This window comes from Mesoplodon densirostris, chromosome 3 (assembly GCF_025265405.1).
Source record: "Mesoplodon densirostris isolate mMesDen1 chromosome 3, mMesDen1 primary haplotype, whole genome shotgun sequence".
NCBI lineage: Eukaryota > Metazoa > Chordata > Mammalia > Artiodactyla > Ziphiidae > Mesoplodon > Mesoplodon densirostris.
The window spans coordinates 143,172,490-143,196,996 of record NC_082663.1 but is presented as its reverse complement, the minus strand read 5'-3'; the positions used below and the strand labels follow the sequence as shown (position 1 = coordinate 143,196,996).

Below are 24,507 nucleotides of genomic sequence, written 5' to 3'. Positions count from 1 at the left end.
CCCCCCACTGCAAGCATTGGTTGAGTAGTGGAGACTAACACACACCTACCAAGAATATATGAAAGGATTAATTACTTCTGTAACTGAGGTCTCTAGGGAGAGCAGGGTGGGCCTCTCAAGCAGGTGGGAAATGGATTGAGAACAGGGAAGGGAGCCTGGCCTGGGTTTTTTAAACTGAGGTTAGGGGGTGGGCTAAGGTGGAGGTTCACACACAGCCTTTCTTATCACCTTGTACAGATGTGGGGCACAAAGGGAAGAAGGAGGGGTAAGACTCTAAAGTTGTCAACTGTCAAATAATGGAAAGTACATATACTGGTCTCTGCCCCTGGTTCCTGGCACCCAGCTCCTAAAAGCTTGTAAATTCCTAAAGGATGAGAGCACTAAGGAACAACTCTTGTTCTGCTGAAGCGACTCTGGGTGGGCTCCTGGATAGCTGCTGGGTGAGGGCTGGTCACCAGAAAGAGCAAGCCATGATCAGGAGCTTGGAATTTTCAGCCCAACACCCTCATCCTCCAGAGAGGGGACAGGGCCTGGAAATGAAGTTAATAATCAATCATGCCTACGCGAGGAAACCTCTGTAAAATCCCAAGGGTATTCCAAGGGTATGGGGTTCGGAGAGCTTCCAGGTTGGTAAGCACATCCACGTGGGGGAGGGTGATGCACCCCAACTTCACACGGACCCTCCCAGACCTCACCCTTTGTATCACTTCCTCTGGCTCTTCACTTGTATCCTTTATTATATCCTTTAGTACACTGGGAAATGTAAGTTAAGTGTTTCTCTGAGTTCTGTGAGCCGCTCTAGCAAACAGAACCCAAGGAGGGGGTTGTGGGAACCCCTGATTTGTAGCCAAGTCAGACAGAAGTTGTGAGTAACCTGGGAACCTACTCCTTGTGATTGGCATCTGAAGTTGGGGGGTGGGAGTGGCTGCCTTATGGGACTTAGCCCTTAACCTGTATAATCTCATGCTGTCTCCAGGTAGACAGTGTTAGGATTCAGTTAAGTCGTAGGACACCCCACTGGTGTCACAGAGAATTTACTTATTGTGGGGAGAAAGCCCTCAAATGTCTGGTGACCAAAAGTGTCAGGAGTGAAGTGTTCTGGGTAAAAGTAAAGGAGAAACACAGGCAGGAAGAACTGGGTTTTCTCTACTCAGGAAAAATACTGAGTTTTCCCAACATATCAGCAGTCAAACATTAAAAGATGGAGTCAGAGACCTCTGATCTGGCAGATAAGGAGCTTAAAAGGTAACAGTCCCATCCTCAACAAACTTTTTGTAAAAAGCAAACAAACTGAAAAAATCAATGACTCTTCTTATATCTATCAAAGAACTGAGGTCACAGGGCAAAGTGCTGTCTCCAAAACTGCAGAGAGACTGAAAAATAGCCATTTTGAAATATGCCCACAATATTCCACTCTTCTTAACAAGTCCTGTCCTCAAAAGAATCTGCTTCATTAGAGGCTAACCAACTGGGATTCCACCAGTGCCTAAATGACATGAGGGGTGGGAAATAGGCAACTTGAGTCCCCTCTAGCCTTTCTGCCTGACCTCTCAGCAAATACTTGGTATGTTTTCCAAAACTATGCCAACCCTCCAGCACCAACTGGGTGTCCTGCAATTCAATTCAAGTCTAACACAAACTAACCAGAGTTAACATCAGACTCCACAGTTTACAGGTTCAATCTTGTAAGACTGCCCCCATGTCAGATGCCAGCTGCAAACAGGGCAGCAGGAAGGTTATACACATTTCTGCACGGCCTACTACAAATTCAGAGGTTCCCTGGACAATACCTCATCTTCGTTAATTGGCTAGAACAGCTATCAGAATGAAGAAAAGCACTACTTATTATTACCAGTTTACTGTAAAAGATACAAGTCAGGAATAGCCAAATGTGAAGGGTGCACAGGGCAAAGTGGTGGTCGGAGGGTAGGGAGCTTCCATGCCCTCTCCTGGCATGACAGCCTCCCAGCATGGTGACGTGTTCACCAACTCAGATCTCTCTGAATCCCGAGGTTTAGAGGTTTCGATGGAGTTCCCTCATGTCGACCATGGGTGAATAATTCAATCTCCAGTCCCTCTTTCCTCCACAGAGGTTGGGAACTGGGCTGAACATTCTAAGCCTCTAATCAAAGCTTGGTCTTCCTGGTGACCAACCCATACCCTGAAGCCATCTTAGGGGCCTGGAAGCAGTTGCCTCATTACAACATAAGATGCTCTCATCACTCAGAAAGTCCAAAGGCCTTAGGAGATCTTTGATAAGAACTGTGGACAAAGACCAAACATTTTTCTTATCATACCACAGAAGGTCACAGCCCAGGGACACACGCTCATTAAAATACTGAGACCAAATCATGGGACGATAGAACATTTCCTCTCCACCCACAACATGCCACTACACCAAGAAGACTCCTGTTTCATCACAGCGGGAAACATGGAAAGAACGGTATGTTTCAGAACTTATTTACAAGTCTCTACAGTACCCCAAAGGTGACATGGGACACAAAAGCAAGGACACCTGAGGATATTTTACCCCTGACAGCTACAACAAATAGTCAACACAGCCTAAGGCTAGTCAGATAAACATAAAACCTCACACTAAGGTCTATTTACCTCAGTTCCTTTTCACACTACATCATGTCCAGTATTCAACAAAAAATTCAAAGGCACAAGAAAAGACTTAAAAAACACATCTTCAGGAGACAGTGTAAGCAGCTCTTTGCAGGAAACTGCCCTCAGCAGGAAGTCCCTTTCCTTGTCACTTTAGCAAAGTTGTAATGTAACTAACTTTTAAACCAGGCACCCCCATGCTCTACTCATCTCCCGCCCAAGCACACCTTTCAAATCTTTTCATCACACAACACCTTGCCTAGCCTGTCGGTTCAAAGAAGTAGAAATGAGTAAGTAGAATAAGTAATTAACAGATGACCAGATCTCTTCCCTAGCTTCCCTTTTGGTAATCTCGTGAACAAACTGTGTGATTAACATCTGAAGGAAGATCACAAGTCTACGAGCCTGCATGCAGTGGGGGGCAGTGATGACTGTGACCCCCTATTTCAATGATTAACTGAGTTTTACTTCCCTCTTTCCCTTTAAAACTTTCATGGCCGAGCAGGCTCTTGGGAGGTGGTTTTTTGGGTCCACCATCTTCCCGGATTGCTCGCACTCTGATTAATCAAAGACAACTTTCCTTCCTATCAACATTTGTGAATTTGATTTTGTAAGCTGCGAGCAGCGGGCCCTGATTCGATAAAAATAGGACAAGGAAAAGAACCTGATTCAGATGTAGCGGGTATGCTGGAATTATCAGACCAGAAATTTGAAGCAACTATGATGAATATGCTAAGGACTCGAACAGAAATAGTGGATGAGGGACTTCCCTGGTGGTCTGGTGGTTAAGACTCCACGCTTCCAGTGCAGGGGGTGCAGGTTCGATCCCTGGACAGGGAGCTAAGATCCCACATGCTGCAGGGCATGGCCAAAATAATAATAATTAAAAACCCCAAAGAAATAGTGGGTGGCGTGCAAGTACAGACAGGTCACATACGCGAATATGGAAACACGTGAGAAAGAACCAAAAGGGAAATACAAGAAATAAAAAACAAAAGCACAGAAATGAATTATTCCTTTGGCAGGATGGGGGTGAGGGCACATCAACACAATGGAAACATGTGAGGAAAGAATCACTGAGTTTGAGGAAATGTCAAGAGAACCTTCCAAAACTAAAATGCAAAGAGATGAAAAGAACAAAAAAGGGAACAGAAACCCATGAACTTTGAGACAATTATAAAAAGTGTAACATACACATAATGGGAATACATGAAAGAGAAGAAAGACGGGAAAAGAAGAAATAAGTGAAGCTTATGGGGACTGAGATTTTCCCAAAATTAATGACAGTTACCAAACCACAGATCCAGAAAGCTCAGAGAAATGAGATTAAAAACTGAAAAATGCACACCTAGAAATACCATATTCAAACTTGAGAAAATCAAAGAGAACATCTTAAAAGGAGGTAGAGTGAGAAAATATTAGGTACAGAAAAACGAGGATAAGAATGAAATCAAACTTCTTTTCAGAAACCATGTAAGCAGGAAGAGAGTTTCGTGAAATAAAGTGCTGAAAGAAAAACCACCCAACTAGAATTCTGTGTCAAGCAAAATTATCCTTCCAAAGTGAGAGAGAAATCAAGACTTTCTGAGACAAACAAAGATCAAGGGAATTTGTTATCAGCATACCTGCTTTGCAAAAACTGTTAAAAGAAATTTGTCAGGGACTTCCCTGGGGGTCCAGTGGTTAAGAACTCCATGCTCCCAATGCAGGGGGCCCAGGGTTCGATCCCTGGTCTGGGAACTAGATCCCACATGCCGCAACTAAGATCCTGCATGCTGCAACTAAAGATCCCACATGCCACAATGAAGATCCCGCACATGGCAACAAAGATCCCACATGCCACAACTAAGACCCAGTGCAGCCAAATAAATAAATAAACATTTTTTAAAAAAGAAGAAATTTGTCAGGAAGAAGGTAATGATGAAGAAAGGAAGAGTGTTAGAGAAGGAATAAATGAAGGTAAAATAAAATGATTTATTTCTGTTATTTTTATGTATTCTGACAGAAAACACTTTGTTCAAAATCATAACAGCAACTATATATTCAGTAATTGTAGCTTATGGATTAATGAAATGAATGATAGCAATGGTACAAGGGCAGGGAGGAGGAATTGGAATACTCTGTTATGAGAAAACTGCACATCCACTGAAGTGATGGTATACTGTTACTTCAGAGAGGACAAGGTTAGTTGTAAATGTATATTGCAAACTCATGGGCAACTACTGAAAAACGTATAATAGTAAGCTAAAAGAGGAGAAAAAAATGGAACCACACAAAATGCTCAATAAAAGGTAGAGAACGAAGAAAGGTGGAAGAGAATGAAGAAACAAAGAACAAAGGTAACAAATAGAAAAGAGTAGAAGTATGGTAGATATTGATCCACTCTATCAATAATCACCTTAAACATCAATGGTCTAAATACAAGAAATGAAAGACAGAAATTTTCAAGTGAATAACAAAGTAACAATTATATGTTGTCTGCAAGAATCAGTTTAGATATAAAGACACAGATAAATTAAAAGTAAGGACCTTCTTTAAGATCCTCCCTGGTCGTCCAGTGGGTAAGACTCTGTGCTCCCAGTGCAGGGGGCCTGGGTTCGATCTCTAGTCGGGGAACTAGATCCCGCGTGCCATGCAGCAGCGAAGAAGCCTGTGCCGCGCAGTGAAGAAGCCCGTGTGGCGCAGCTAAGAGCCCATATGCTGCAACTAAAGATCAAGCACGCCACAGCTAAGATCTGGTGCAGCCAAAAAAAAAAAAAAAAAAAAAAGTAAAGGGTGGAGAAGGATATACCATGCCACCACTAAACAAAGGAAAACTGGCATAGCCACACATATATTTCTTTTAATTTTATTGAAGTATAGTCTATTTACAGTGCTGTGTTTAATTTCTGCTGTACAGCAAAGTGACTCAGTTATACATATATATTCTTTTTCATATTCTTTTCCATTATGGTTTATGACAGGATATTGAATATAGTTCCCTGTGCTATACAGTAGGACCTTGTTGTTTATCCATCCTATATATAATAGTTTGCATCTGCTAATCCCACACTCCCAATCCTTCCTTCCCACTGACCCCCCTAGCAACCAGTCTGTTCTCTGTATCTGTGAGTCTGTTTTTGTTTAGTATGTTCATTTGTGTCATATTTTAGATTCCACATATAAGTGATATCATATGGTATTTGTCTTTCTCATTCTGACTTACTTTGCTTAGTATGATAATCTCTAGGTCCATCCATGTTGCTGCAAATGACATGGCATAGCTATATTAATTTCAGACAAAGCAGACTTCAGAGCAAGGAAAACTCACACTGATAACGAGGAACATTACCTAATGTTTAAAGTGTCGGGAATTCCCTGGTGGTCCAGTGGTTAGGACTCGGCGCTTCCACTGCTGTGGCCCCGGGTTCAATCCCTGGTCAGGGAACTAAGATCCCACAAGCTGCTTGCTGTGCTGAGCCCCACCCCGCCAAAAAAAAAAAACCCAAAACAAAAAACCCAAAGTGTCAATTTTCCAAGAGGACATAGCCATACTTACTGTCTACATGCATAACAAGACTGCAAAATATACGAGGAAAAAAATACTAGAACGGCAAGGAGAAATAGATGAATTCACCATTATAGTTGAAGACTTCACATGCCCTCATCAGTAATTAAGAGTTCCAGCAGGAAGGACATAGTTAAATTAAACAGCACGATCCAACAAGTGGATTTAATTGAAATCCATGCAATACTTCATCCAAACACAGCAGAATACACATTCTTCTCCAGGTCATATGGAACATTCACCAAGACAGACCACATTCTGGGACACAAAATTCACCTTAAATTTGAAAAAAGAGAGATCATACAAGATATGTTTGCAGACCACAATGGTATTAATCTAGAAATCAGTAGCACAGAGATAGTTGGAAAACTCCCAAATACTTGGGTATTAAACAACGCGCTTTTAAATAACACTTGGGCCCATAAGAGAGTGACATCAGCAGGAGGGGGGAAGAGGAATTTTCTACTGTCATCTTCCCACAGTGCACTGATTTTGACAACCAGTCAAGGATGAGTACCTCTGTGGAAGTCAGGGAGCCCAGTGGAGAAGTTCCAGCACACCAGTGGAGCAAAAAAATCTGAGAACAGACACCACAGAAAGGTAAGAAGAACAGTCTCACTCCTCCCCAAAGGTGGCACAGCTCAATGCTAAGAGCTCTCCTTGGCCCAGGATTCCTCCCATGGGAAAGTGAGAGTGTAGTGACTGAGCACTTGGCTTCCCCAGTGGTGTGAGATGCTGCCCAAGAGCCTCCGTGATTTCTCATCTCACCAAGAATACTAACGGAGAATACTAAGGGAGTCAGGACAGCTGGAGGGCTGGGAGCAGGGAAGAGTTGCAAGGACCCACAGAAATCAAGGCTCAGAACACAACAAATGGCTGCAGATCCTACTAGTCCCTCACAGACTCCATCAGGAGGCTTGCATTTCAGCCACTTGGGATCTGATGTCTGCAGACACTCCTGTCTGGTACATGGGCACACCCAATGCTCTGCACACCTGACTCCCCCACCCTCCCACCACATAGCCAGCTCCATGTATGTACTCCAGACAGTGAGAGAAAGCCTCTCCCCTGTCTTGTAAGCACATGCATTCAGCTGGCTCAACTCAGTGGGACTGGAAGAAGACAAGCATTTCAGGGGACTACATCTCAGGAAAACAAATGCGAGGCTCTCAGTACCCCGCCTGGTTGTGAGGGATCAAAAGAAGGCATACAGGGAATTCCCTGGCAGTCCAGTGGTTAGGACTCCACGCCTCCACTGCAGGGGGCACAGGTTCAATCCCTGGCTGGGGAACTAAGATCCTGCATGCTGAGGGGTGCAGACAAGAAAAACAAACGAAGGCATATAATCTTAAGAATTCCTGCTAAAGAGGGTACAAGAGGTGTGAGGCGGGTGCATTCATAGATAAGGTCTGACGGAATCACAGAATTCCCAGCTGGGCTGACTGGTGAAAAGTGTTTCTTTCCCAAAACCAGTCAGTGGAGGAATTGACTGCTCCTTCACATGTGAACACAGCAATGCAAAACCTCAAGGAACACACACACACACACACACAGAAAAATGACAAGGAAACTCAATAATTTTCTGGTAACCTATTCCACAGAAATGGAGGTCTAGAAATTGCCTAATGAAGAATTTAAGATAATTGTTCAAAGGATGCTCAGGGAGCTTCATAAGAATACATACAGTCAACTCAACAAAATAAACAATACATGAACAAAAGGAGATGTTCGACTGATAGACAGAAATCACAAAGAACCCAACAGAAATTCTGGTGCTGAAGAATATAATAAATGAATTGAAAAATGAAATACAGCTTCGAGAACTGACTTGATGAATCAGATAAAAGAATCTGTGAACTTGAAGACTGTTCATTTGAAATTATTCAGTTAGAGGAGAAAAGAGGAAGAAAAAAAGGATGAAAAGGAATGAAGAAAGCTTATGGGAATTAAGGGACACCAGCAAAAGAAATAATATACACATTATGGAATGTCTATAAGGAGAAGAGAGGGAGAAGGGTAGAAAGCCTATTTAAAGAAATGATGACTGGAAGCTTCCCAAATATTGGGAAAGATATGGACATCCAGGTACCTAAACCTCAAATATCCCTAAACAGGTTAAACCCAAAGAAGAATTCATAAAGATGCATTATAATCGAATTATTAAAAATCAAAGAAAGAGAATTTTGAAAGTAACAGGAGGAAAGTGATACATCACATAAAGGGAACCCCAATAGACTATCAACAAATTTCTCAGCAGAAACCGTGAGGTCATAAGAGAGTGGCATGACATATGCAAAGAGCTGAAAGAAAGAAACTGCCAACCGAGAAAGCTTTACTCACCAAAGCTGTCCTTCAGAAATGAAGGAAACAAAGACTTCACAAACAAACAAAAGCTGAGGGAGTTTACCACCACTACACCTGCTTTACAAGAAATGCTATAGGGATTTCCTCAAACTGAAATGAAAGGATGCTAATTAGTAACGTGAAAACACATGAAAGTATAAAACTAGTCAAAGTAACTAAGAATTGGTTGTTTGAAAAGACAAACCATTAGCTAGACTAAAAAAAATGAGAAAAGATTCAAATTAATAAAATCAGAAATGAAACAGGATAAATTATTTGGGGAATATAAGGGATCATAAAAAATTACTATGAACAGTTATATGCTAATAAATTGGATAACCTAAAGCAGCGGTTCCCACCCTTTTTGGCACCAGGGACCGGTTTCATGGAAGACAATGTTTCCACGGACTGGGGGTGGTGGGGGGGATGGTTTCAGGATGATTCAAGCGCATTACATTTATTGTGCACTTTATTTCTATTATTATTACATTGTAATACATAATGAAAGTCTGTTGAAATGAAATAATTATACAAGTCACCGTAATGCTGACAGGAGGCGGAGCTCAGGCAGTAATGTGAGCGATGGGGAGCGGCTGTAAATACAGATGAAGCTTTGCTCGCTTGCCTGCTGCTCACCTCCTGCTGTGCAGCCCGGTTCCTAACAGGCCACGGACCCATATCGGTTCGTGGCCTGGGGGTTGGGGATCCCTGACGTAGAGGTATTAGATAAATTCTTATAAACATACAACCTACTGTGACTGGATCACGAAAACAGAAAATCTGAACCACTAAATAAGGAGTAAGGGGGTTGAATCAGTAATCAAAAGCCTCCCAACAAAGAAAAGTCCAGGACCAGATGGCTTCACTGCTGAATTCTACCAAAGATTTAAAGAAGAATTAATACCAATTCTTCTCAAACTCTTGCAACAACTTGGAGAGAAGGGAACACTTCCAAACTCATTTTATGAGGCCAGCATTACCGATACCAAAGCCAGACAAGGACACTACAAGAACAGAAAATAACAAGCCAATACCCCTGATGAACACAGATGTAAAAATCCTCTACAAAAAAAAATAAACCAAATTCACAGCACATTAGATGGCTTATACAACATGATCAAGTTGGATTTATCCCTGGGATGCAAGGATGGTTCCACATATGCAAATCAATAAATGTGTTACACCAAATTAACTAAATAAAGGGAAAAAATTATATGATCACCTCAACAGACACAGAAAAAGCATTTGACAAAATTTAACATCCTTTCGTGATAAAAACTCTAAACAACTTAGGTATAGAATAAATATACCTCAACATAATAAAAACCATACATGACAAGCCTATAGGTTAACATCATAGTGAATGGTGAAGAGACCTCTTCCAGAACTGTGGCATCTAGAAAGGGACTGAGGGGGAGGGTGCCCCTCCTGCAGGCAGGCTATGCCAGAGGGCTCAGGTTGCGCTCTGTCATGTCTCAAGGAGGTCTCAGTAGCCGTGCTGAGCTCATGGGGGGCTGTTTTAAGGACTGAAGGCACAATGGACAGCTGGGTGGAGGGTCACATGCTCAGGTCCTGGGAGATCCTGTTTTCAGGAGAGCCCAGTACCTGGTGGTAATTACAGCTCTAATGGCATAAAGTGTGGGCCAAGGAGGGGAGTTCCTTGCATAGAAGTAAAGTTTGTAAGGAAAGAATATGTTGCCTTCCAAACACCAAAACAAGCTAGGAGATGCTGTGAGTGCTAAGAGGGACAACAGCTATTTCTTCATGGTGTCAGGGAGGGAACAGCCCCTTGTTTACCATGTAATTTTTAGGAATTTAACCAGTGTCAGGGCCTTATTTATGGATGGGCTAATGACCCATCCACTTCCCAGGAGCTCCTTTTTTCAGTATTTGTATGTCCCTAAATGAACTTCCTCAGAGGAGAATGTCATTAATGTAATGTCACAGCTGTGCTCCCAGAGCAAGGTCGATACAGCTCACATTCTGCCCGCAGAGACTGTGTGCAGTGACAATGGTGTTCAGGTTCCCCAAGGTTAACCAGGTAAAAGTGCCTCACCTCCCTTAAGAGGCGAAGGCCAAGTGAAGCTGAGAGACTGTTGAAACAGGCACTGAACACAACAGACTTAACCAAATCTGTGAGAGCAGGATATTTACCAGCTGCTGATTGGATAGAGTCAGTAATTTCCACAATGTTGGGGACTGGGTACAGGGGTTTGTGTGGTGAGACCACAAACTCAAGGTAATCCACTGTGAGGTGTCATTCATTCCTTTTTTTTTTTTTAATTTTACTGGAGTATAGTTGACTTACAACGTTGTGTTAGTTTCAGGTGTAGAGCAAGGTGATTCAATTATACATATGATATATTCATTCTTTCTCAGATTCTTTTCTCATATAGGTTATCACACAATATTGAGTAGAGCTCCCTGTGCTATACAGTAGGTCCTTATTGGTTATCTGTCTTACATATAGTATTGTATGTAAATCCCAAGCTCCTGACTTATCCCTCCCCCCAACGTTTCCCCTTTGGTAAACATAAGTTTGCTTTCAATATCTGTAAGTCTGTTTCCGTTTGGTAGATAAGTTCACTTGTATCATTTTTTAAAAAATTAGATTCCATTTGTACCATTTTTAAAAATTATGATATTTGTCTTTCTCTGTCTGACTTACTCCACTTAGTATGACAGTCTCTAGGTCCATCCATGTTGTTGCAAATGGCATTATTTCATTCTTTTTTTATGGCTGAGCAATATTCCATTGTATATATGTACCCCATCTTCTTTATCCATTCCTCTGTTGATAAACATTTAGATTGCTTCCATGGCTTGGCTACTGTAAATAGTGCTGCAATGAACATTGGGATGCACGTATCTTTTTGAATTATTATTTTCTCCAGATATATGCCCAGGAATGGGGTTGCTGGATCATATGTTAGTTCTACTTTTAGTTTTTTAAGGAACCTCCATAATGTTTTCCATAGTGGTTGTACCAAGTGCCATTCCTTCTTTTCATGTTTTAGAACAGGCCAAATTCAGCTGTGTAAAGGAGAAGCGCTGCGAGTAATCACCTCTTCACGAAATAATTTTTTGTAATGGTTTTCAATCCTTCAAAGCCCTGTTTAATTTACTTTGGCACATATTATTTACCTGGGGGATAAATCTGTGGGGTCCCATTTTGTCAAGCCAATTTGGAATTGGCAAAAACATTATTTAAGGACTTCCCTGGTGGCGCAGTGGTTAAGAATCCGCCTGCCAATGCAGGGGACACAGGTTCGAGCCCTGATCTGGGAAGATCTCACATGCCACGGAGCAACTAAGCCCATGTGCCACAACTACTGAGCCTGCGCTCTAGAGCCCGCGAGCCACAACTACTGAGCCTGTGTGCCACAACTACCAAAGCCCGTGTGCCTAGAGCCCGTGCTCCGCAATGAGAGAAGCCACTGCAATGAGAAGCCCGCACACCACAACGAAGAGTAGTCCCCACTTGCTGCAACTAGAGAAAGCCCACGTGCAGCAATGAAGACCCAAAGCAGTCAAAAATAAATAAATTTATTTTAAAAAATTATTTAATTTTAATTTGTGAATCATTAGTTCAGAGCTTTCCTGTTCACTATAGGATACTTTAGGACAAATGAATCCTGTGACTATGGGGTCTTTAGGCAAGTTGGCTGATGGTTAAGGTGAGACATGCTTATTTGTCTCCTATTTTATTTTTTTAATATTTATATTTTTGGAATAATGTTTTTATTGCAAAAAATACATAGAATTATAAAGGAAACAAATTATGTAGAAATATAGTTATCAAAATATTTTTTAAATGTGCGATATAGCACATGCAGTTTTTATTAACATAGTAAAGTTTACTGTCTATCAGTGGGTCTTATAGCTTTGATAATTTTTTTTTAAAAATATGGAACGCTTCACGAATTTGCTTGTCATCCCTGTGCAGGGGCCATGTTAATCTTCTCTGTATCATTCCAATTTTAGTATATGTGCTGCCGAAGTGAGCACTGTCCCCTATTTTATATTCAGTAACTCCTCTAAGATTATTGGGAATCTTAGATCATCTTAGATAATCTTAGAGATTATCTTACCTTGCTTAAGTTTAGTGGGATCCTAATATAACTGTAACTTGAGACCCAGTATTATTTGCATGAAGGTTTGTGAATCAATGCAATACAGCAGATGACAAAATTCAGAAACTACGTTGTAGAGGCCCCAGAAACCACACAGTGGCCCTTTATCTTTTCTTTATCTTTTGTGTAAATTCTTTTACTATATTTTAGATTTCCAGTTGGGTTAAATTGTGCACCTTTGTTTCAGTATTTTTTCACTTATTTCCTCTCTCCTGTCCTTCCCTGTTTTAGTTTTTCAGTCACTGTATATACTTCGGGGGAGAGGGTGACCTCTCTACCCTGGTATTTATAAAATTTTTCCCTCCAGAGGGCCTCACATTAGTGCCATGAGGAATAGGGGTCTCCTCCAGGACAACGGGTTGCTTTATAGGGTTTAAGGACCCCAGGTTTAAGTCAGTTTGAACTAATCCCTTGGCTGTGCCACAAGGATGCCATGGGTGTTGCCCCCTGTAACTCTGAGGGTCAGGAGCTTTGTTGCAGTAGAGACAGGGGCAGCAGCAGAGGTACTTAAGGGTCCTGGTGCGCCCCCTGGTATTAGGAGGGCGGATTCGGCCTGCCATCTGTTGGCTGCCTTTCCCCCTCTCTTCTCCTTTTCTGTCTTTTTAAATGACTGTTCTTTCAAGAGCAACACTCAGTGGAGCCACCTCTTGCACAGGGCATAGTCTCTCTCTCTCACCCCTCACTGGGGTATGTCGGGGCCAAGCCTGCCTCTGTCACAGCTTCACTCTAACACACAGATAAATCCTGGCAAAGATATCACCCCAGGACTAATACAAGGAGGGCGCCAATCCCATACTGCTGCTCCCCAAAGCCTAGGAATTCTTTTTTTTTTTTTTTTTTTTTTTTGCGGTATGCGGGCCTCTCACTGTTGTGGCCTCCCCCGTTGCGGAGCACAGGCTCCGGACGTGCAGGCTCCGGACGCGCAGGCCCAGCGGCCATGGCTCACGGGCCCAGCCGCTCCGCGGCATATGGGATCCTCCCAGACCGGGGCACGAACCCGTATCCCCTGCATCGGCAGGCGGACTCTCAACCACTTGCGCCACCAGGGAGGCCCAGCCTAGGAATTCTTGAAACTGCCAACTCTGGTCTGCTGAATCTAAAACTGAGGATTCGTATGGTCAACAATGCAACATAGGCAGCACAGCTCACAGCACGAGGTCCCTGGCACCTAGCAGCCCATAGCACTGGCCGCCATAAGACAACACAGCAGGTGAGCAAGTCAGAGCAAGAGAAGACAGACCCATGGGTGGTGGTCATGTCTGGCCATGCTGCTCACCACACCCATTTTTCTTGCCACCTGCAGAGGTGTGATTTCCATGTTGAGACTGATGCTGGTGTGTCATGCAAACACACACTCAGGGTAGGAAAAAGCCTATGACTGGGACTTCCCTGGTGGTCCAGTGGTTAAGGCTCCGCTCTCCCAATGCAGGGGGCATAGGTTTGATCCCTGGTCAGGGAACTAGGATCCCGCATGCCACCCAGTGGGGCCAAAAAAAAAAAAAAAAAGTCTATGACCCACGTAATTGAGGTCTTGGGGGGAAGGCAGGGCTGGCATCTCAAGCAGCTCTGAAATGGCTTCAGAAAGCAAGGAAAGGAGCCTGGCCTGGATTTTCATCATGGCTAGGGAACGTTAAAGAAAAAATATTCAGTGACACTTGTCAAAGAGGTAAAGCAGATTTTATCCAGAACCCCTGGGACAGGTACTGCGATGGGATTTCACAGCCAGGGAGAAATGAGACTAGGCTCAACTCTGAATACAGCATGAGGAAGTGGGAATTCATGGCCAGAGAGCAAGGTGGCGGGGGTGGGGGTCAGTGGATGGAAATTTACTAAAAGAAAAACCAGGGATTAGTGGGTCTGGATAAACTGACCTAACAGGATTCTTACTGAAGTCAGGCAGGGTGATCACACATCACCTGAGCAATGGTGGGAGTGTAGGAACCCAATCAGATACAGAAGGAATCAGACATGGGGAGCTGGGGAATTCTGGTTTAACTGATGCAGCAGGGTTTCTGGTAAAACTGGATTTCACGAGGAACTACACAGATAGGCCCAGGAGAAGGTTTAGGGTCAGAACCAAAGATTCTCTGGTCAAGCAAAGAATCTTTGTCAGGGGTTGGGCCAGGATAAGAGTTCTGCACACAGACAGGGGCTTGTGTGGCTGGAATGTGAAACTATTGCCAGAGGACTACAGACTCTGTTATCAGCTTTTCCGGGCGTGGACACAAGGGAAGAGAGAAGGGAGGCGTAAGCTGTCGGTAAACATCAAAAAACATGGAGTCTTTACAAGCACAGAGAATAGACTTGTGGTTGCCGAGAGGGAGCGGGGCTGGGGTAGGGAAGGACTGGGAGTGTGGGATGAGCAGATGCAAACTATTATATATAGAATGGATAAACAACAAGGTCCTACTGTGTAACACAGGGAACTATATTCAATATCCTGTGATAAACCATAATGGAAAAGAATATGAAAAAGAATGTATATATGTATAACTGAATCACTTTGCTGTACAGCAAAAATTAATACAACATTGTATACCAACTATACTTTAATCAAGTTTCAAAAATGTGGAGTCTGACTACTCATTATAAGGACAAACTTGGGTATGAAAAATAGGAATTCACAATGGCTTGTTTTTATGTAAAGAAACATTAACAGGAAGCTCAAGAAATGATTAAAACTGTGTATCTGCAGTGGCTGGAGTAACAATGCTGGAGGGGACCAGGAAAGGAGGGCAGTGACTTTGCTTAAGTTAGGCTTTTGTATCTCACAGGTTTATTGAAAATAAGCAAAGTATATACACCCTGTGTTACTATTTAATAGTCTTTCTTTAATTTTAATTTTTGTACGTAGGAAACTATTGTTAAGATCTAATTCCTTTGAACACTAATGGTTACAAAAGTATAAACCACAATTTTCAAATCCCTTGCTAACTAAAATGACAAGGTGTATCCTAGTTTGTCCCTTCCCTATATCTCACATGGGGGAGGGTGGTATTTTCAGAAATCAATATAACATTATAATGCAACAGGGGTTTGGGTTTCATTCTTTAAATGCAGTAGAATTTTCAAAGATTTATGTAAGCTTTGATTAGCTGTCCTCACATCAATTGCTTTAGCTTTTTTTGTTGTTTTGGCTGTGCTACACGGCTTGCAGGATCTTAGTTCCTCAACCAGGGATTGAACCAGCAGTGAAAGCCATGAGTCCTAACCACTGGACTGCCATGAAGTTCCCTGCCTTTTAAATTTCAATATTCTCTAAGGACATGCACAAACACTGATGTAAAATGAAACACGTACCTGAAAATGTAAACACATTCATCTCACATCTTGAGGTTCTCTTCCCTAAAAGGAACAAAAATCCTATTTAGTTCCACAATTTTCTTGCCTTACCGACATCATATCTCTCAATCAACTTAGATTTTTCTTTAAGCCCAAGAAACTAAAAATATTATTTCCCACACAGGGAATTAATTACAAAGTGCTAAGGGAAACTACAGCCAAAGGGCTGCACTATTCAATGGATAAAAGAATCCAGAGGAAAGAGACACAAATATTGGAATCAGCACAGATAAGCAGCCAGCGTCCCACAGGACAGAAGGAGCCTGTTTGAAAGTTTAACACACACTAGGCTCTCCTGGTTGAGATAGAACCCCTGGACCAGGTCAGTCCCTGGTGAAGGAGGGTGGGGGCACCTGAGCAGCCACAGGGATGGACTCTGGGAGCGCCACACGCCCTCCTCTCCCTGATGAATAATGGAACCACTCCCTTTTTCAGGCTTCCATTGCCACAGTGAGAAAACTCTCAGCAGAATTCAATTTAAGATTCTGACCCAAAAGAACTCCCAAATTCATGACCTCTAACCCAGGACACAGAACTCCTGTCACAGGCTTTCTCAATGTAAACAAATTACACTCTGAGCGCACCTACACTGTGGATGCAAAACTCCAACCTAGGGCTTCCCTGGTGGCGCAGTGGTTAAGAATCCGTCTGCCAATGCAGGGGACAAGGGTTTGAGCCCTGGCCCGGGAAGATCCCAAATGCTGTGGAGCAACTAAGCCCATGCGCCACAACTGCTGAGCCTGCGCTCTAGAGCCTGCAAGCCACAACTACTGAAGCCCGCATGCCTAGAGCCCATACTCCACAACAAGAGAAGCCACCGCAATGAGAAGCCCGTGAACCACAACTAAGAGTAGGCCCCGCTTGGAGCAACTAGAGAAAGCCCACACGCAGCAACAAAGACCCAACTCAGCCAAAAATAAATAAATAAATAAATTTATATTTAAAAAAAACCCAACTCCAGCCTATACCTAGAAACAGACCCGGGGAAGCCACGGTTACAACCTCAAAAGGGGTATCACCATCCCATCTCCCCCCAAACCCTTTCTGCCATGTGCACTTGTATCCCCAGCTTTCCAGGGCTCTGTAGCTTCTCTCAGCTTAAAGGCTCCTTCCATGGTGGGTGTGAGCAGGTAGGACACCTGCTGGGCTCTTCAGGAAGAACCAGCTGGGCCTTCAAGTACTTCCCTTTGCAGCCTCAAGGGGGCCTCGCCTTGAGTCACTGACCTCAGGTCTCTGCTCCCAGTCACATTGTTTTGGACCACACGATGTTATTTTAAATGACCCCAGTGGTTGAAGAATCCAGCAAAATCACACAAACCTAGTGTTTATGTAGAAAGGAGGGAAGAAAATTGTAAGGCTTTTTTGTAGTTCAACAAGAAAACGCGTAAGTATCTATTACTCTCAGAAAATAATGATATTAATTAATTTATTATTTCCACAGCAAGAAATTGTTTTATAAAGACATAATTGGGGGGGTAAATTAGGAGTTTGGGATTAAAATATACACACTACTATACATAAAACAGATAACTAACAAGGACCTACTGTATAGCACAGGGAACTATACTCAATATCAATAACCTGTAATGGAAAAGCATCTAAAAAGTATATATACATATATTCACATACAAATATACACATATATATGTATATATATGTGACTGAATCACTTGACTGTACATCTGAAACTAACACATTGTAAATCAACTGTATTTCAATAAAATATTTTAAAAAACTGTACTTGAACACCTCAAGCCTAAGCCCTGGAATTGCATTTGAACAACCCCCCGCCTCCCCCAAAAAAACCCCAAACAAAAAGAACAGACCTCAGGATATTACACCTGCTCAGGGAGGGAAGAAAAAAGAAACAAGAATTTTTGACGCAATGTAATACAAGAATATTTTCTTTTTTCTGAAACTCACCTATTTCTTGCCTCTTTGGAAAATGCTATTGTTCAAGCTCCACTGCTTACATAAATTTTAAGTTTTTTAATAACTGAGGCTCACATACATGAATAAATCTTTCCAGGGTGACAAACCCAGGGAGGGGAAGTGCTGACAGGAGAGAACACCCAGGAACGTTTCCAAAGAGGAAACTCTACCCAAAGGACTACCCATAGGATGTCTGTGCCCAGGAAAGATCCTCGAGGAGAGGCACAAGGATTTCATATAATGTAGTTCTGAAACAGGAGGGAAAGGGACACAGCACAACCTTTAAAAGAATGACATAGGCTGAGGACATGACATAAACTGAGTAGAACAGAATAGGTCCAAGATGGCGGACAAGCTGACTTCCACTAGACCTTGAGCCTCAGTGTACACTCATTGGAACACACTCACAGGTGTCATGACAGTTCCAAGGCCGAGCATAAAGGTCAAAAAGTGGGCGGTGGCCCAATTCCTGGAAATCCCCACCCCTTCTCCAAAATAGCTGGAATACCCCTCCCACTCATTAGCCTATGAAATTATCCACCCCTATAAAAAGGTTGGCCTATAAAAATGGCCAACCCCACACCCTGGTGCCACTCTCACCTTCTGAGATGGCCCACACTCTGTCTGTGGAGTGTGTCCACTTCTCCTATCACTTTGTCTCTCACTGAATTCTTTCTGTGATGAGACATCAAGGACCTGAGCTTCATTAAGTTCTGAGACCAGGTGTGAGATCTCAGTTAAAAGACCGTGGGTTCAAGTCCCAATCTGAGTTACATGGTTTCAGTTCCAGGTGGTTGATTTCAGTTCCTGGTGGTTATTCTCAGGTATCCTCTCATGGAAAATATCCACAGCAAATATAAATCCTTAAAAAAGAGCCACCCATGACTCTGTAGAAAAAGGATAAGGACTTACCTGGTGGTGCAGTGGTTAAGAATCCTCCTGCCAATGCAGCAGACACGGGTTCGAGCCCTGGTCTGGGAAGGTCCCACATGCCGCGGAGCAACTAAGCCCGTGCGCCACAACTACTGAGCCTGTGCTCTAGAGCTGGCGAGCGACAACTACTGAGCCCGTGAGCCACAACTACTGAAGCCCGTGCGCCTAGAGCCCATGCTCCGCAACAAGAGAAGCCACCGCAATAAGCCCGTGCACCGCAACGAAGAGCAGCCCCCGCTCGCCGCAACTAGAGAAAGCCCGCGTGCAGCAACGAAGACCCAACACAGCCAAAAGTAAATTATTTTTTTAAAAGAAAAAGGATAAACAATTAGAATATTGAGTCTGTTTGAAATACACCAGGGAGAACAAAGAGCTGATAATGATGCTCTGAATTGAAGACGGAAAGTTGGCTGTGGGAATGAGGGAGGGATGTGGAAATTTAGGGATTTATTGCCAGTTTTAGGAAAAGCTAATCTGGGAATTAGTCTGGATCCTGGATTTGAGACCCTGCTCTCCAAACATTTGGAAAACTCAGGAGAAAACGAGTGCCCCCTGGGGAGAAAGGAGGGACTGGGACCGCACAGACCACAGCTCCTCCCACTCACGAACCACGGAGACGGAGTCAGGATTGTCCCCTGATAACCCTCCCCGTGGTCACCACACATTCTAGAGGAGTCGCGGGGCTGTGGGCGCAGAGCTGTCCAGAGAGGCTCCAGGCTTAAGTCACCGCCTGCAGTGACGGGACAGGACGCCCGGGGTCCCGGCTGCCGACCCAGCCCCGCCACTGCGGCAGCCGGAGGGAATGAGGTCTGAACGGCGCCCCCCGCGATTTTGGGTCCGCAGACTCCTGAGTTTACCGCGCCGGGAGGCCTACGTCCCGCCACGGCCGGTTCACACTGTCCCTCCTCCCTGTCCTGGGACACCTGGCCCAGCACACTCACCATTTCCCGGCTTTGGGCTCCTCCGGCGTCTTCCCATAGACTCCCGCGGCCCCCGCAACACGTATTTACGCTGCAGCAGACACACCTGAGACGCGTAAACGCAGACGAGATTCCACGCAAAGCGTGGCCACGAGCGTCCACGCAGTTTGCAGAGCGTGACCCACCCACTTTCCCCTGCTGCGCCCCCGATTGGACAGTTCGCAAGCACCCGCCCCCCTTTCTCCTGAGTGACAATGGGTCAGGAGGTCACATGATTGAGCAGAACCAGTTTCCACAGGTGGGCGGGAACTTTTCCTTTCCAGCGATGTTTGCCTTTAAACCACACTTGTCACTGGCCCTAGCGGGATAGTGGCGTCTTCCTCAGATATTTAAGAATGTGGGGTCACAGGTGTGCTCAGGGAATTCCAGAGTAAGATTCCGGAACAACCGACGTCCTTATCCAAAGCAAGAGGGGCGCCCTGGTCAGGCCAACTGAGAAAAGAGGGTTTGCGGTCCTCCACGGGGCAATACTTGGCACAGGCTGTGAGGCCACTCAAGATACTGTGACCCTTGTTTACAAACACACTGAAAAATGACCTCACCATGTGTAATAAAGAGTCTGGCTCCATTTTTATCTTTGTTGACAGCGTTGAGGCCGTCACTTTTCCCTCTCCACATATGTGGTATTTTAGCTAGAGAATCCCTTGGCCTCCCAAGCACTTGACTCTGGTGGGAAGTTTGAACCCTGCAGCCCTTGCCTGGGAACAGGGACTCTTCTCCCGCCAATCATAATTTGTGAGATGTGTTCAAGAAGACTCTCAGGTATACATTTTGTGCTAGAAGGAAATTTAGTTTCAGAGTGTGTGCCTAGAAATTTTGAAATGTAAACAGCTATGATATCCCTAAGGCAATCCAGTTACTATTTTTTAAAATAAATTTATTTGTTTATTTTTGGCTGCACTGGGTCTTCGTTGCTGCGTGCAACTAGGGAAGCCCCGAGTTACTATTTTTACCAATATAACAAAAAACAATAAGTTTTGGGGACTTCCCTGATGGCACAGTGGTTAAGAATCCACCTGCCAATGCAGGGGACACGGGTTCGATCCCTGGTGTCGCGGAGCGACTAAGCCCCTGTGCCACAACTACTGAAGACTACCTGCCACAACTAGTGAAGACCGAGCACCTAGAGCGCGTGCTCCACAACGAGAGAAGACACCGCAGTGAGAAGCCCGTGCGCTGCAACTAGAGAAAGCCCGCGGGCAGGAAAGAAGACCCAAGGCAGCCAAAAATAAATTTAAAAAAAAAAGCAAACGAGGTATAATTGACGTAGAACATTATATATATATATATATATATATATATATAGAGAGAGAGAGAGAGAGAGAGAGAGAGAGAGAGAGAACAATAAGTTTTGGAAATGTGGGATATACTTGAAAACTTTTAATATTCTTAAACACATTGGTTCAAAACTTCTAATGCATTTACTTATCTGAATAGTTTTATTGAGGTAAAATACATATACCATACACTGCATCCCTTTGGTGTGTACAAGTCAATGGTTTTCAGTACATTCACAGATATGTTCAATCAGCACCACAATTTTTGAACATTTTTGTCACCTCTAAAAGAAACCCCGGTACCCTTTAGATATCACTTCCCTATCTTCCCATCTTCTTCCTCCAAGCCAGAGTTGTAGACAACCTCTAATCTTTCTGTTTCTATAGATTTCCCTGTTCTGGAGTTATATATGAATGGAATCATATGAAGTATTGTCTTTGTAATTAACTTCAGTTGCTTAGCATAACTTTTTCAAGGAACATCTATGTGGTAGCATGTATGGATACCTCATTCATCTTTATGGCTGAATAATATTCCACTGTATGCATAAAACACATTTTCTTTATTTACTCATTCCTTAATGGACATTTAGTTTGTTTCCACCTTTTGGCTGTTATGAATAACGTTGCAATAAACTTTCATTTACAAATTTTTGTTTGGACATATTTTCATTTCTATTGGGCATATACGTAGGAATGAATTGATGGGTCCTATGGTAATTCTAGGTTTAATTTCTGAGGAATTGCCAGATTTGTTTTCCAAAGTCATTGCACCATTTTATATTCCCACCGGCAGTGGTTGAGGGTTCCAATTTTCCCACATCATCCACAAAACTTTTATTATCTCACTTTTTTAAACTCTAGCTATCCTAGTGGTTGTGAAGTGGTATCTCATTTTTTAAAATATATATATATTTATTTGGTTGCACCGGCTCTTATTTGCGGCAGATGGGCTCCTTAGTTGTGGCATGCATGTGGGATCTAGTTTCCTGACCAGGGATCGAACCCCAGCCCCCTGCATTGGGAGCATGGAGTCTTAACCACTGCACCACCAGGGAAGTCCCTCTCACTGGGGTTTTGATTTGAATTTCTTTCTTTCTTTTTTTTTTTTTGCGGTACGCGGGCCTCTCACTGTTGTGGCCTCTCCCGTTGTGGAGCACAGGCTCCGGACGCGCAGGCCCAGCGGCCATGGCTCACGGGCCCAGCCGCTCCGCAGCATGTGGGATCCTCCCGGACCGGGGCACGAACCCGCGTCTCCTGCATCGGCAGGCGGACTCTCAACCACTGCGCCACCAGTGAAGCCCTGATTTGAATTTCTTTGATGGCTAGTGCAAGCATCTTTTAATGTGTTCTTGACCATTTGTACATTTTCCTTTAAAAATGTCTATTTACATTCTTTCATATTTTAAAATTGGGTTAGTTGACTTCTTACTGAGTTATTAGTGTTCTTTATATACCTTCAGTACGAATCCCTTAGATATTTTATTTGCAAAACTTTCTTCCATTCTGTGGGCTGTGTTTTCCCTCTCTTCCTTTAAAATTTTAACTTTTAACACATACTATGAAGTTTACATCTTAAATGTCCAGTTCAGTAGTGAGAAGTACACTGACATTGGGAAATCAATTTCAGAAGTGTTTTCATCTTTCAAAACTGAAAATCTATACATATTAAACAACATCTCCTCACTTCCCTTTCCCCCAGGCCCTACCAACCACCATTCTACTTTCTGTCCCTATGAATTTCACTATTCTAGGTACTTCATACAAGTGGATTCATATAGTAGTTGTCCATTTTTGACTGGCTTATTTCACTTAGCATAATGTTCTCGTTTCACCCATGTTACAGCATATGTTAGAATTTCCTTTCTTTCTAAATCTGAATAAAATTCCATTCTATGTATATCCTAAATTTTGTTATCCATTCATTTTTGATGGACACATGAGTTGCTACCACCTTTTGGCTCATGAATAACATTCCTGTGAACATGGGTGTAGAAATATCTGAGTCCTGGGAGTACATACCCAGAAGCAGTATTGCTGGATCACATGGTAATTTTGAATATAATTTTTGAGGAACTGCCATACTGTTTTTTGTTTGTTTGTTTGTTTTTGTGGGGGTTTTGTGTGTGTGTGCGTGTGCGTGTGTTTTGGTCGCATCGCCCGGCTTGCAGGATCGTAGTTCTTCGACCAGGGATAGAACCAGGCCCCGAGCAGTGAAAGCGCGGAGTCCTAACCACTGGACCGCCAGGGAATTCCCATGCCATACTGTTTTCTACAGTGGCTGCACTGGGCTTCCCTGGTGGCACAGTGGTTAAGAATCCACCTGCCAATGCAGGGGACACGGGTTCGAGCCCTGGTCCGGGAAGATCCCACATGCTGCAGAGCAACTAAGCCCGTACACCAGAACTACTGAACCCGAGTGCCACAACTACTGAAGCCCGTGTGCCTAGAGCCCGGGTTCCACAACAAGAGAAGCCACCACAATGTGAGGACCACACACCGCAACGAAGAGTAGCCCCTGCTCGCTGCAACTAAAGAAAGCCCGCGCGCAGCAAGCAAGACCCAATGCAGCCAAAAATAAGTAAGTAAATAAATAAATTAATTAAAAATAAATAAATAAAGTGGCTTCACCATTCTATATTCCCACAGTAGTAAACTTGGGTCCCAATGTGTGTTTTCACCTTTTTGATAGTATACTCTTAAGTACAAAAGTTAATAATTTTGATTAAATTCAAGTTGTCTTTTTTTTTTTGGTGTCATCTTGAATAATTTTGTGCCAAATCCAAGGTCATGAATATTTTCCTCCATATACGTATATATTTTGGCCACGCCACTGGTCATGCGAGGATCTTAGTTCAAGGACCAAGAATTGAACCTGTGCCCCCTGCAGTGGAAGTGCAGAGTCTTAACCACTGGACCTCCAGGGAAGTCCCTACATTTCTTCTAAGAGTATTAAGGTTTAACCTCTTATGTTTAGGTCTTTGATCCATTTTGGTAAATTACTGTATGTGGTGTGATGTAAACATCCACTTCATTCTTTTGCATGTGGCTATCCACTCGTCCCAGTGTCAACTTTTAAGAATAATATTCTTTTCCCATTCTTGGCATTGTGTTTGAAAACCAGTTGACCACAGATGGATGGGTTTATTTATGAAATCTCATTCTATTCCAATGATTTATATGTCCACCCCTGTGTCATTACCACACTACATTCATTACCATTGTTCAGCAGAAAGTTTTGAAATAAGGAAATGTGAGTCCTCCTACTTGATTTTTGCTTTCATTGTTTTGGTTATTCTGGATACCTTGCAATTCTATCTGACTTTTTGAAACAGTTTAACAATTTCTATAAAGAAGTCAGTTGGGATTCTGACAGAGATTGCACTGAATCTGTGGATCATTTGGAGGAGTAT

The 24,507-nt window shown here is 43.2% G+C and overlaps 1 protein-coding gene and 1 non-coding gene across 3 annotated transcripts in view; both read right to left on the bottom strand.

Annotated features, from left to right (window-relative positions):
- LOC132486586 (zinc finger protein 791-like) overlaps positions 1 to 19,907 on the bottom strand; it is a 50,499-nt gene extending 30,592 nt beyond the window's left edge. Inside the window, exons 1-3 of one of the 2 annotated variants that reach the window (XM_060093981.1) lie at positions 19,779 to 19,907; positions 17,197 to 17,290; positions 15,931 to 15,975 (exon numbers count right to left, since the gene is read on the bottom strand). In XM_060093981.1, coding sequence (XP_059949964.1) covers positions 15,931 to 15,948 — 18 coding nt within the window. In that variant the 5' untranslated portion in view covers positions 15,949 to 15,975; positions 17,197 to 17,290; positions 19,779 to 19,907. The remainder of the gene's footprint in view (positions 1 to 15,930; positions 15,976 to 17,196; positions 17,291 to 19,778) is intronic. The other variant, XM_060093982.1, reaches the window with a different exon arrangement.
- Positions 12,399 to 12,505, bottom strand: LOC132487341 (U6 spliceosomal RNA). Its single transcript, XR_009531623.1, has one exon. It is a non-coding gene; the product is annotated as a U6 spliceosomal RNA (small nuclear RNA).
- Positions 19,908 to 24,507: the final 4,600 nt, after the last annotated feature.